At 37.6% G+C, this 15,008-nt stretch overlaps 1 protein-coding gene across 7 annotated transcripts in view; it reads right to left on the reverse strand.

The window, feature by feature from the left end:
- Positions 1-15,008, reverse strand: part of LAMA2 (laminin subunit alpha 2) — a 676,086-nt gene that overhangs the window by 128,436 nt on the left and 532,642 nt on the right. For all 7 annotated transcript variants that reach the window (XM_030928801.1, XM_030928799.1, XM_030928802.1 and 4 more), the window contains 3 exons: positions 14,306-14,417; positions 6,938-7,100; positions 5,333-5,543 (listed from right to left, as the gene is read on the reverse strand). In XM_030928801.1, coding sequence (XP_030784661.1) covers positions 5,333-5,543; positions 6,938-7,100; positions 14,306-14,417 — 486 coding nt within the window. The remainder of the gene's footprint in view (positions 1-5,332; positions 5,544-6,937; positions 7,101-14,305; positions 14,418-15,008) is intronic.

A 15,008-nucleotide genomic window follows, 5' to 3' on the forward strand; every position in this document is an offset into this window, starting at 1 on the left:
AGGCAGAATTGCTTGACCTGGGAGGTGGAGGTTAAAGTGAGCCGAGATCGCACCATTGCAATCCAGCCTGGGTGACAAGAGCAAAACTCTGTCTACAAAAAAAAAAAAAAAAAAGAAAGAAAGAAAGAAAAAGAACATGGAGTCAATTCCTGGGACTTGTGCTGGTGACACTTGGCTCATTCAGCTACTCCCATCACTAATTCAGGGGAGTAGTGATATGTCATTCACTCTTCACAGACAACAAATGTAGGAACAGTCCCAATGTTCCTGATTACAATGTCCCTGATTACAAGTCATATCTTATCTTCCAAGAATTTAACATTCTTTTACACAAATGCCAATTTTAGCCCTTAGCTTTTGTATGAACTGAGTTAAAGTATAGCATGTACAGAAACACAAGAATATTTTACAACGTGGTTTGCTCGAATTAATGGATCTAGGTAATTTAAAATGCTGTGCCACTGGAAACAGGGAGAATATTTCCACACGTGTTAATTGAAGAGCTATGTATATTTTGATTTCAATAAAGTAGTGACTTAGAATCTTTTGTAAAAGCTCTAATTGAGTCACTTTAGGGAGTTAATTGTCATGCAAAGATCAAAATGTGCTTCTTATCATACTCAATCAGAAATGATGATCAAGAGGTTAAATACATTTTTTTTTTTTTTTTTTTTTTTTGAGATGGGGTCTCGCTCTGTCACCCAGGCTGGAATGCAGTGGTGTGATCTCGGCTCACTGCAAGTTCCGCCTCCCACTTCCCGGGTTCACGCCATTCTCCTGCCTCACTACAGGCACCTGCCACCATACCCAGCTAATTTTTTTTTTTTTTTTTTTTGTATTTTCAGTAGAGATGGGATTTCACCATGTTAGCCAGGATGGTCTCAATCTCCTGACCTCATGATCCACCCGTCTCGGCCTCCCAAAGTGCTGGGATGAGGTTAAAGAAATTTTGGAGGTGTCTTATTTTCAGATTAGATACTGATGGGTTCCAGCTTTGAACCAAGGAAAGATGGAAATTTGGAGCTCACAAATATTGATAAAAGTATAGAGTATTTGAGTTTGTTTTATGCACTTTATTTACTGAAAAGAAATCTGTTTTGCCTTTGCTAGATACTGTTCTAGGATTTGGGGATGAAGTGAGGAAGAACATGTGTTCCTCATGGCTTGTCTGGAGGAGAGATAAAATGAATGAGTAAATTAATGTATAATAAATTCTTAAAGAAAGATTAGATGAGTACAATAAAAACAAAGAGAGGGACAGATAGAAAATGATGTAGCATATAAAATACCTAATATAGGAAACTTATTTAAGAAACAGAAAGAAGGCCTACATATAGGGAGAATTATTCTACAAAAAGTATGGCATAAGTATAATTGCTCAATGATTCTCCATATCCAGTGGATCTTCATATCCAATGTTTGGATATGAAGGTTGATTATATTTCTACATTTAACTTGTAATCAATTATATCTTAATTTATTCCAGAGCCTTGCAAATTGAACACTTTCTTTTTCTTTTTCTTTCTTTCTTTATTTTGTGGTGTGTTGAGGTGGTAGATTCTTCAGGAACCTGCAAAAGCTCTCTTACTGTCTATTCTTGTTTTCTTTTCTTTCTTTCTTTCTTTTTTTTTTTTTTTTTGAGACAGGGTCTCACTGTCATCCAGGCTGGAGTTCAGTGGCATGATCACAGCTCACTGCAGCTCAAACTACTGGGCTCAAACAATCCTCCCACCTCAGCCTCCAAGTAGCTGGGACCACAGGCATGCACCACCATGCCTGACTAATTTTTGCATTTTTCTATAGAGATAGGGTGTCACCATGCTGCCCAGGCTGGCCTGTGTAATCTTTATGTAGCAACTTACTCTTTACTTGATCCGCACTGCCTTCTTTGGCAAGGTTATAATGGTAGATTTGGGGTTAGACTGTTCAATACATATTCTTTTGCTTCACTAAATTATTCAACTTCTCTCCTGCCTGTGAGGTCCCCAGTTCCCTTAGCCCTCTCTCTATTGCTGGAAATGCCTTTCCAACTCCATCACCATCTAGTAGCCTTTTATGATCTCGCTCCAAATTCCAGAGCCTTCTCTGCTACAGACTTTTACACAGCTTTTGAAAGTTTTTCTGCTATACTGAAAACATCTTAAGATCACCTTACACTTCCGAAGCTCTGGCTGGGGTTCCTGCTGCTCTGTCTTTCTTCCAGTTCCTCTCCACTTCTGCTATAATGCTGTCATGTTTGTGAAACTTTTGCTGAATCTCCCAGTCAATATTATCATAGTATTACATAGAGTGAAAGGTTAACATATCTGAATTTTTCAGAAGATTGTAAGTTCTTTGAGGCCAGGAATCATTTCTATTCAACCTCAAATACCCTGGTTACTGACAGTACCTTGATATGGTAGGTACTTGACAGACATTTAGATAAATATTATTTCAGCCTACTTTTCTAGCCTAATATCACACTATTTTCCAATACAAAACCATTTCTTCAGTTTAAGTGGACCACTCAAATTCTGCAACATTTTATTTTAACCCATAACTGCAATATTTCAATTGCTTCCTATAGCTGTCAGGATAAAAACCAATTACTTAGATTAGTCTCACAATGCGATTCTCTTAGAACTGAAGGTCTGCACTCTGCCTATCTTTTCTGTCTTTCTATCCCTTCAGTCGTTCAGATGCAGTCTTCTTTCTAAGCCTGTCAAACCACTGAACTTTCCCCCAAAATGTCCTTTTCTTTCCTGCATGCCTTTGTATATGTTTTTCCCAGCTTCTGGAATGTTCTTCTCTTTCTTCTTCTGTGGCCCAGTGCTTAACCTTTAGGATCTAGCACAAGTGTCAGGGCCTCTACAAAGCTCTTCCTAAACTCAAGACTTAGACTCCCTCCTTTGCTTATCCCCGTGACAATTATGGTACTGTATGGAGTGGTTTGCTTATGTGTACCTCCCACTAAATACAAGTTACTTGAAGTAATCAGAGATGGTGTTTTATTGTTTATACCAGTGGTTCTCAACCTTGAGGCTGCATCTGAATTACTGGAGGGATTTTTAAGGCACAGATTTCTGGGCCCCATTCTCAGAGTTTCTGAGTTGATCATTTGGGGATGGGGTCCGAGAATTCATCTTTTTGAGAAGTTTCTAGGTTACACCGAGGCTGCTGCTCTGAGGGGCCTCATCATTGACACAATCAATTTTGGTGTCTAGCATGCTTCCTGAATGAATTAGAGGCTTGATAAAATTTTTAAAAAGAAAATTACATACCACCTTAAAATAAATAAAAAGTTTTTGAGTTGGGTCTTCATTATATCACCTTCATTGTGGGCACAGCCATAAGAGAGTTATTTATTTAAAATGCAACTTATTATTCTATCAAAGAGATGTAATGCACCAGTTTTCTTCAACCTGTATAGGCATCAGATTAGCCCAGGGAGAGTGTTAGAATATAGACATGGGGCCACACCCCAGACCAGCCTACACAGACTCTCCAGGTGGGAGCCCATGAAACCTGTTGACTTAACAAACACTCCACGTGATTTTCAGCCATTTTGGCAGCAACCATGGTAATTTAAGCAACCATAAATAATCTAGGCCTTATTCGTATTAATTCAATTAGTTTATCTATTTCATCCAGTAACTTTTTAACAAGCCTTTAGTTAAGCGTGGCACATAAAATGAAAATCCAAAAAGGACCACTTAGAATTTCAATACTGACTATACATAAGCTCCAGGCATTTGTAGGGGTGCCCAAGAATGATGACTTCTGGTTTTAAACATCACTAAAAGAAATGAATAGCTAAAGGTACTATTGACTGTGCCATATAACTCTTCTTGAAATATTTCTCAAATACTTACTGTGCTTTCCGCACAGGTAATTTTCATTTCTCAAACTGTTGCCATAAAATAGAGAGGTGCACCTTCGGGTAAGTCACATGGCTGGTGTGTCACTGAGCAGGGCGAATCATGCTGGAGCCTGTGATAGGACAGTGGCCCAGCATCCTGCCTCACAGGAGGGAGCTTTTTCTGGAATACTGCTAGCGTGTCAGTAGACTCCAAATTAGTTAGGATTAGGTGCCTCAGCTAAGAAAAAAAGTAAGCCTCTTCAGTCTTCTACCAGAAATGATAAGGCTGAGTCCCAGAAGAGGGACCCAGAAATAAAATATATTCAAAAAAATGTAATTCATCCTCTTACTACTTAATCCAAAGGAAAATAGAAATAAATAGATTAAAAAAATCCTGGTTCATTTTATTCAATTGTTACTGTCATTCGACAAACATTTCTACATACATGCTATATGCCCGGGGGTGTTGAGTTACTGTTGTAGGTGAGATTATGTGTTAGAAGACGTATTGGTCTGCTGCTGTTTTCTGGCCTGCTGGAGTCGGATACTTTGGAAACAGTAAAGGCAAATTTGTCGCTGGGGAGAAAGTTGTTGTTGTTTAAATATTAATATCAAATGCAGGTTTCTGCTGTTATATGTGCTGAATTTACTCTTAGGAAAAGTGATTATTTACTATGTTATGATTAAGAAAGAAAATGCAAAGAAGAAGAAAATAATAATGGAGGAATCTGTTTTAGTTCTAGTTCCATCAGCACTCTTAAAAAGATAGAGGCTGCCCATAATTTCTTGAGTTGAGAAATAACTGTTATCTGTGTGGAAAAGGAGGAGAAAATAACCCAGACCTGATCTGTTCCTATTAGTCCCTTTTAAAAGATCATTTACGTAGAACACAGTGCACAGAAAAAGGGGAACCAAACATTTTCCAAGCTCTAGTCTCAATTCATTGAGCTATTTGTCATGTGCTTAGATTGAATTTGCAAGTGTAGGGAACTTCTATGATCTTTGGCAGCAAGATCTTTGAACAAGGTCTGTGAATTAGTTTGGGAAAGCTGCAAAATAATATGATATGAATATTTGAAGATACCCCAACTGCTATAGTATAATGCACTCATTGTAGATTTGGGGAACCAATGCTTATAGATGTTCATTGACTTGCCCAATTTGTATGTCTAGTTAAGTGGCACAGTTGTCACTGAGACCAAGGTCGCCTGACTCCCTGTAAAGAACTTCTTCCACTGTATCACAGTGTTCTTAAATATCTTCAACAGTTTAATTTATCAAAATTTTATTTGATATTTTGAGCAATGGTAACTGGTCATTAAAAACAAAACAAAAGAAGTCATTTCTTGTTCTGTTTCTTAGAAGTTCCCTTTCAGAGTTGTCACTTTTGATCTTTGTAAATGTGCATCAAGTAGAATAGTCCAGCCATATTCAACACTGCCCCCACAGTCCCCAACCTTCTGAGATTAAGACAAAAGTGGTCCTAAGACTCACCTCCAACGCAGTCATGTTTTTCTGGTTTACTGCAAATAAGCGATTAGCTTCTCTGATTTTATTCGTGGCTTCTCTCAACAGGTCCCAAGCATCATCAACTTTGTTTTTGTAGTCTGCCAGTTTTTCTCGGAGATCCTTCTCCATTTCTTCATTTTTTCCCCGGGACTCTCCAAACAGCTTTTTCACCTTTTTCAGAAGGCCTTCTGCAGCTCTGCAACCACCCCCAGCCCAATGATAAACAATGAGCTCATGTCACTGCCTTAGGGTTTATTGGTATTAAACCACATTACAAAGAGATACTAACATGAAAAGAATGAGAAAATAAGAAAACATGTAAAATAGATTCACTTGTGCTAAATCAAGTTGAAAACTGGTACTTGAGACCATTTATAATTAAGTAAAATAAAAGCAAAACATATTTTTAAAAAATCCTTTTAAATTTGTAAGTAAAATGACATTTTGCATCAGAAGGGGTCTCATGTCATCCTGGGAATCTGATTGATGAAATGAGTTTTATGAGTTTTATGATTCAGTTCACATACCAAAATCAAACAGTCCACCTGTTTCATCATACTGAGACTTGTTCTCTATTACTTTGAATGTAATGATGACTATTGGTATGTTTGCTTAGAAACTGTGAACAGAATTCTAGGTCATCGTCATGCTAGTAGAATAGCATGATTTTAATCTATGTTTCTTTTTCTTCCAACGGACTGATCTGGAAGTTTTTCTGGGTTTAACTTACCTAGTTTTTCTAAAGTGATAATTCCAAGTCATTCAGAAACTCTAAATACTTGAAAGACAGTAATTCTCAAACTAACGTGCCTCAAAATCCCCTGAAGGGCTTGTTAATATGTGGTTTGCTGGGTACCATCCCCAAAGTTTCTGATTCAGGAGGTCTGGGATGGGGTCTGACAGCCTGTATTTTTAACAAGTTCTCTGGTGTGCTGATATTGCTGGTTTAGTATAAATTATTTAACTATTAATAATACTACCACTTTGAAGTTAGCTGACTATGAATGTAGAGATGTATCTATTTTATTGAGTGTTATCACAAAAGTTCTTTAGCATGAGTAAAATCCCTATCACTTTTCCCAACCCTCACATTCCCAATTCTTATTTGAAAGTATTAGGTGTTTATTATTTGATGACTTTTCAGCATTTCTTAAGATGATAAAATGTATAGGTTGGCCAATACATGAACGGTAAAGCCATTACTTTGTATATCCAAAGGTATTTCTATTAAAACAAAAATCAACTGATAGTCCAAAAGTCCCTAATGCAGGTGATTAACAAAGCAAGCTCATTAGCCTAATTACAGAAGGGGCAACACCAGAAAAGATCATTTACTTGATTATATGTAGGCAAGAACATGCTTTTGCTTCATTTTAGAACAATGGTAAAGTATAATTAAATAAGTAAATGAATAAATAATGATTCATTGATAGATAGTTAGATAGACAGATAATAGATAACATAGCAAACATCTCCAGGCTGGAAAAACAAAGCATCTTTTATTTATACATATGATAAACATTTAGAAAACTGTAAATTATCTGGAAATGTCAGTGTGTCAAATGAAAAAATAATAACTCATCTACTCACACCAACTCGTCTTCAGCAATTTCCTTTTGTGTCTCTAGATTTCTCCTCCTCAGTTCTTTAATCATCTGGTCAATCTCTTTCTGAAGCCTTTCCAAATTTCTCTCAAAGGCCTCGTCTCGAGTTCCTAGAGTTTCATTTAGTTTTATAGCTTTTTCATTTACAGCTGCAGGGGGTAAAACAAATTTTGTAAATTAGTAAACAAAAATGCCACATGAAAACATGATATTCAGCATCTGCTGGGTACCACTACCTCCAAATGAAGAATATTTTGCCGTGAGTGTTCCTGTTGGGAAACACAGAGGCAGTTAAGACAACAATCAGTAACAGGGAAATGTAATATATTTCTCAGTATTTTATTTCTTTTGGGGGTTATAGCAATTAAAACATGGTGTTTCTAACATCAAAAGAAAGAAAGAATTACAAATTAAGAAGTAGGTCAAAGCATAGAATTGGTAAGAGCTCTAAAAAAAACCGGTGACCTGTAGCGTAACACTTGGAGGCTGGAAACACAAGCTCTGCATTGCTGTCACAGCAGTGCTATCAGTCAGTTTAAAAATACCAAGTATGGAAATACATTCAGTGATGAGATCTCTGAAAATGAACCTGCTCTTGTATTTCCACATAGTTTTCCTGTGTTCATTTTTTAAAGGAGTGAAGAAAGAAGCACTCTGGTCTAGGCTTATGATAAATTAGGCTTCAACGACACCTTCCAGCCATAGCATCCTTCACAAGGGTCTGTGTTTATTACGCATTAAATGGGGTTTCAAACTGTGCTCCTTGGAATCGTAGGATTCTCCAGGTGCTTCAGGTTTTCTACAAATAATGTCTATTCTGCCAAGAATCTGCTTTATAGGTTGGTGTTCTGGGCAAGATTTCATTTGAAAAAAGAATTTTATGTCAAATAAAAGTTTAAAATGGTGAATTGAAACGTTTACACAGTTATATTATTAGTTTTATACTAAAGTTTCCTGGAGTGTGTTCTATAGGACTTTTTTTTAGTGAGTTTAAGAGAGATGTTTTCTCAAACTCTTTTGTCAGCTGAATACTTATTTCTACAATATTACCTTTGAAAACTTCTAGAATGAGGGGTCTGGGTTGGCCAAGAGGCATTTTCTACCATTCAAGGGTGTATCTGAAGATCTCCTTATGACATAGAGAATCCTGAAAATTAATTTCTTTTCTTGGAGAGAATTTTGCACTGGGCAGAGCTCCTGAAACAGTTGCACATAGGGCAGGACAAGCAGAGCAGGCAGAGGGTATGTGAGAAGTTGGGTCAGTACAGTGGTTCTAAAATGTGGTCCCCAACAAGCAGCAGCAGCATCACCACCTTGGAGTCCATTAGAAATGCAGATTCTCAGGCCCTACGACAAACCTACGGACTCAGAAATTCTGGGGGTGAGGACCAGCAATCGGGGCTTTAACTGACATAATTTGTACTCACTTTTTAAAATGAAGATATTAATAAATGCCACTTCCCAACCTGCTAAAGCTGTATGTTTTTTCTTTGTTAAATGTGTGTGTGTGTGTGTGTGTGTGTGTGTGTGTGTGTGTGTGTGTATACATCAGCTTTCATAAGAGATATCTTTTGAAATTTGATCTAATTTAGGTTCTGGGCCTAGGCAGTATAGAGGAAGGGACAAATGAGAGATAGAATCTCACTGTTTCTCTTGTGCTCTAGTCTCAAAGCTAAACTTCTACAGAGAAGAATCTGGTGGAAAAAGAATGACATCAGATAGAGAAAGGGAAAAGGCAAATATGGCTGTATCTTTTGGATGGCATACATAATTTCTTTAAATTAAAACCATCCATAAACAAGTAGAAGAAATCATTAAGGTACACAAAAATGGCTTTAGCAAAATGATCATGTATTAAGAAAGCAAGCTTTGTTACATAGGTATACATGTGCCATGGTGGTTTGCTGCACCTGTGAACCTGCCATCCAGGTTTTTTTTGTTTGTTTGTTTGTTTTTTTTTTTTTTTTTTTTTTTTTGATATGGAGTCTTGCCCTGTCATCCAGGCTGGAGTACATTGGCACAATCTCCGCTCACTGCGACCTCCACCTCCCGGGTTCAAGCCATTCTACTGTCTCAGCCTCCTGAGCAGCTGGAATTACAGCGCATGCCACCGCACCCAGCTGATTTTTGTATTTTAGTCGAGATGGGGCTTTGCCATGTTGGCTAAGCTGGTCTTGAATGCCTGACCTCAGGTGATCTGCCCACCTCGACCTCTCAAAGTGCTGGGATTACAGGAGTGAGCCACGGCGCCCAGCCCATCATCTAGGTTTTAAGCCCCTCATACATTAGCTATTTGTCCTGATGCTCTCTCTTTCCTCTCCCCTCAACCCCCAAAAGGCTCCAGTGTGTGTTGTTCCCCTCGCTGTCCATGTGTTCTCACTGTTCAACTCCCACTTATGAGTGAGAACATGCGGTGTTTGGTTTTCCGTTCCTATGTTAATTTGCTGAGGATGCTGAAGCTTTCAGCTTCATCCATATCCCTGCAAAGGACATAATATCATTCTTTTTCATAGCTGCATAGTATTCCATGTGTATATGTACCACATTTTCTTTACTCAGTCTATCATTGATGGGCATTTGGGTTGGTTCCATCTCTTTGCATAAATAGTGCTGCAATAAACATACATGTGCCTGTGCCTTTACAGTAGAATGATTTATATTCCTTTGGGTATATACCCAGTTATGGGGTTGCTGGGTCAAATGGTATTTCTGGTTCTGGATCCTTGAAGAATCGCCATACTGCCTTCTACAATGGTTAAACTAATTTACATTCCCATGAACAGTGTAAAAGGGTTCCTATTTCTCCACAGCCTCGCCAGCATCTGTTGTTTCCTGACTTTTTAATAATTGCCATTCTGACTCGTATCAGATGTTATCTTATTGTGGTTTTGACTTGCATTTCTCTAATGATCAGTGATGATGAGCTTTTCATATGTTTGTGGCTGCATAAATGTCTTCTTTTGATGGGTTTATAAGTGCAGCAAACCACCATGGTACAGGTATGCCTATGTAACAAACCTGAACATTCTATGCATGCATCCCAGAACTTAAAGTAAAAAGGAAAATAAAAACATGAGGGAAAAAAAAGAAAAACATCAAAACATGTAACATATACTCCATAAAGTTTCTAAAAGGCATCACTGTGCAACTCAATCATGAGGTTGTTGTTTTTTTATTTCCAGTTGGATATTATCAATTGTTGCAATTACTATTATTGAAATAGTCCCAAAAGATGGCAACGTGATTAAGACCAAAAGAACAAACATTTTAGCAAATATATTGGCTGCTTACGGAATAAACTGCTATTGGCTGCATGGAATAAACTGCTATTCCATGACCAACTTTTTGTTGCAACCCATGTTATGTAAAAAAAATGCAAGCTCCCCAAAATGGACATGGTCCTTCAGTATCTTTTTGGATTAAATGATAGCATCTTTCAAATGGATATTTGGTATGTGTGCTACTTTATCTTCATTATGAAAAACAAATTTTAGATATGGGTTTTGGAGAAAAATATGGCCTCATTGGTCCACAAATAAATTATATATGGCCCATTAAAACTTTTCAGTTTCATTCAGATAACACTTATCATTAGTGTTTTAAAGTTTTACAGTTATTTTCCAGATTATTTCACTGTGCTTTACTTACCCTCATTTAACATTCTTTTTGTATGGTGAACTGTCCAGTTTAATTTTTATTTCCATTATTTTTCTACTGAAAGTTAAATTTAAAAATGCTGTCATTTTCCATTTCTCTCATAGGCATCTATCAAGTGCTAGGCAATATGATTTTCTTAGAAATCACCGCCACCACCCCCCCCCCGCCAAAAAAGGAAAGGAAGCATTATTTTAATAGAAGTTTAATTGTTTCACTCTTTATAGACATATATAAACATACATTTTTATGTTTATATACATATATATAGTTCCAGATCCTATGTATAAATAGGATTTGGAACTTATCTGAGCATTCTTACAGATGAATGTGTTTTTCGTTTCTTATTCAAAAGTATGCACTATCACTTCAATATATTTTCTTTCCCATAGTATTGAAAATGATTGTAAAATATATATCTTTGCGATTTACTTATTTATTTCCAACTGAATTCAAAGGAGGATTTAGGTAATTTTAAAAAATCTTAATATCAGATAAAATTAAAATAAAGGGAAATAGTGCTACAGGTTAAAAAAAAAAAAACTGTGTAAATTAGGAAAAGAATTAGTAGACAGAAAATCACACTGTAACGTTCCATGCAGTGCATCCTAAGTCCACTTCTAAGCATCTTAGTAGCCTATGTGTAGCAGGGAATACAAATAGGATTCTTAAGAGGTATACAGTATCTATAAATATAAGTAAAATTCCTCAGGAGAAGCAAAATTGTTTTCATACTAAGTCTGAAAAAAAAAAGATCCTCTGATGGGTAAATTTATTAAGAATAGAAATACTCTGATGTGAGAAACAGGAAGGAAAGGTGTCTATCATTGAATAAGTCCTATTGTATATCAGGAAATAAACACTAATGGGTTTACCTATGTCCACCCATTAATTCTAATAATGCATGGAAGAAAACAGAGTTTATTTATGAACTAATCAGGAGTCATAGCACAGTAGATATTATAAAATTATAGTGAGATAAGAATGCGTTAGATGAATAGAAGTTGATTATCTATGAAGAGGTCATGACTCATAATGAAAGATAGGATGAATAGTACATCTATCCAAACATAAAGCTGAAATAGATAAATGTCAGGCTGAAGCATCTGCTTTTCCCACAGCAATTTATTACAACTAACAAAAATGTAAAAGTACTGATGGTTATCCCTCATATTCTAGTTTTGAGAGTGAAAAAAAAGAGGTGTGCATATGTTGTATAACCTACTTAAAGCCTTTGGTTAGTGCTTCCTTCCCTCCCTTTCTTATTTCTCCCTTCCTTCCTTCCTTCCTTCCTTCCTTCCTTCCTTCCTTCCTTCCTTCCTTCCTTCCTTCCCCTTTCTTTTTTTCTTCCTCTCTCCCTCCTTTCCCTTCCTTCTTTTCTCTCTCCCTCCCTTCCTCTTTCCTTCCTTCCTTCTTTCCATTTCCTTTCTTCCTTCCTCCCTCCTTTCCCTTCCTTCTTTCCTCTCTCCCTTCCCCCTTCCTTCTGCCCTTCCTTCCTTCTGCCCTTCCTTTCTTCCTTCCTCCCTCCCTCCTTTACTGCCTTCCTTCCTTTCTCCTTCCTTCCTTCGTTCCTTCCTTCCTTCCTCCCTTCTTTCCTCCTTCCTTTCCTTCCTTCCTCCTTCCCTCCTTCCCTTCCCTTTCCTTCCCTCCTTTCTCCCTTCATCCCTCTCTTCCTTCTTTCATCCCTTCTTTCCTTTCTTCCCCCTCCCTCCCTTCTCCTCCCACCCTCTCTCCCCCCTCCCTCCTTCCCTTCCTTCCTTTCTTCCTTCCTTCCTTCCTTCCTTCCTTCCTTCCTTCCTTCCTTCCTTCCTTCCTTCCTTCCTTTTTTCCTCCCTCTCCTCCCTTCCTTCCCTCCTCTCCCTTCCTTCCCTCCTCTCCATTCCTTCCTTCCCCTCCCTTCCTTCCCTCCCCTCTCTTCCTTCCCCCACCTTCTCTTTTTTTCCCCCTTAAACTGCCAAGCTTTGTATTACATCTCAATGAACATTTAGTGTTGCTTTGGTACAATTTAAATTTGAGCTTTCATTCAATTTTAACAGTTGGATTAATTCTGCCAAATAGTGCCTGCAGGCAAAAGTGAATAGTGTTCTTATTTCCCTAAAGTATAGCTGTCCCACATGGCACTTAACATAAATTAGAAACGGGTGCCCTATCTGGACAGACACATGATTGTGTCTGATCTATGAATAATTTAGGAAATCAGCGACACCTTTGGTGGGTAATCCCTTCTCTGGTGTATAGACTTGGGATTTGGGGTGGTGAGCAAGCCTGGGATAAATGTCATCTCCACTTTCCCCCCATGTTGGTTCACTAACTGTACAAACAGTACCCAGAGGCCCTAGACACCCAGAAGAAGAAAATATTCATATTGATCATTCATGCATAACCATGCATGGTCATTCATATTGATTCATGCATAATCATGAATATGCATCTGTGTTTGGTGGGAGACGGAGGGTTCAATCCAGAGAATAAAGTAAGCAGTTTTGATAATAGGATGGGCTCCTGGGTGTTGGGGGTTTGAAATGTCAATGGAAAGAAAAAGAAAGTTCCTGGAGCATTGACTAGGGCGTTTGGGGATCAGCTCAGAGTGAAGATGCTCTACCTGCAGTGGGATTTGTTGTTGTTGTTGTTTTCGGTCGGAGGAGGGCACTTCGAGTAGCATTAATGGAAAATAATACTAGGGAAAGTACAACAGCTTCATCTAGCAGAGGATAAACCACAATGAGTTAACTGAGATGTTGCTGGTAGAGGTAATTTCTCTTTCAGAACCTCACACCTTTGCCTCAAATTAGCTCTCAAATTAAAACCCTGTTGCTTCTTGCAATGGTCAATATTTGGGAGTTTGTTTCTTCTTGGCCAGTGGTGCCTAAGAATTATCAATCAGAATCTGCCTTGAAGTTGATCTCACATCCTTACTTATTGGCCTACATTAAGAAACAAAGTATCCAAAATGCATAATATTGCAGAGCAAGAAAAATGTTTTACTTCTTCAAGCAAAAAACAACAAAAACAATTTTTCCCAATTTCTAAACCTGCATGCATGTTTATTATATTTCAGCAGATACTTAAGGACTAGGTTTTTTCCGGGGGGTGAGTGCGGAGAGGCATTGTCTGCATTCTTTGAGTTTCTTAATTTGGGCTTTTGCCCAAAAATGGCTTCCACTTTCTCATTTATGTTAGTAGATGGCAAGAACTAACTCCTTAACTCCTAGAGCATTGTGAGCTAAATGCATCAGAGCTTCTCATACAGTAACACATTCAAATCCCAAGCAACAGATGTTCATTAAAAACCAGTCCCCGGTATTTGAAAAGCCATTTTGAGAAACTGAAGTGCTGCTTTAACGTATCAAGTGGAATGATGACATTAGCTTTCTTAAAAATGAAAAACATTTTAAATACTTTCAAATAAAAACAAAAGTTGCCTATTCTTACCTAATCATAATAGCCATGTTTCAAGAATTTACTGCTATTCTGCCCTCATTGTCATTAATTCACTGATTACTGTCGCTAATTTAACACTGTAGGTCACGGGTTCTCAGCAGATAATACCCTTGAATATCTTAACCACACTACTTTTTGAAACTCAACCTTTGATTTTACAGATGTCACTTATAGCAAGAGAAATTCTAGTCCTGTGTCATTCCTTTCTGCATTTTTCTGTTGGGAGAAATGATGATTAAAACATGATTCTTTCTAATACCTTCTGCATCCCGGGCAAGCTCCTTAATGAATTCTCCCAGGGACTTTGCTCTTGTGTTGGTCCTCTCAGCATCCTGTCCGGTCTGCTCGCCATCTGCTGTCACTTTGGTAGCCTAATGATCCAAATTCAGGAAAAGCATAATTAATAGAGATGATGAAGCTACAGCTAGAGAAGCTCCCACTGGCTGCATTTTCTTTCAAATATTACTTTGAGCCAAAGGCAATCAATGAATTATTGATCAGATGTATTGGAAATGACACCCCGTGCTCAAGTATACAATTAAACTTTATTACTTCTTCCATTAAATGGAAATCAGAGAGCTGTATTTGGTCTTTTTAAAAACCCTTGTTATATGCTATGGCACAGAAGAAGCGATAAAGCACAATTATTTTTGAAATATCTTTAAGGTACAGTTGCCAAAAGTCTTTAATGGAATCTTCAGGCTCCACATGTTGCAGTTTTGTCCATATTTTATTTACTGAAAAAGTGTGTGGAGTGCAGCAGTGATCTCTTGAGAGATGAACAGGCTGTCTGCCTCAATAAGCTTGATCCTATAGATTTGTTTTAGATCAATATGTTAATTAAAGAAACAAAGAGGGGGAAATGCTTAGCTACTCAGTAGTAAATGTCTGTTTTGTAACACATCAAAGATGCCAATAAAACGTTAAGGGAGAATAAATGCTAGCTTTTTCCATATGATAGC

Source organism: Rhinopithecus roxellana, chromosome 4 (genome assembly GCF_007565055.1).
Source record: "Rhinopithecus roxellana isolate Shanxi Qingling chromosome 4, ASM756505v1, whole genome shotgun sequence".
Taxonomy (NCBI): Eukaryota; Metazoa; Chordata; class Mammalia; order Primates; family Cercopithecidae; genus Rhinopithecus; species Rhinopithecus roxellana.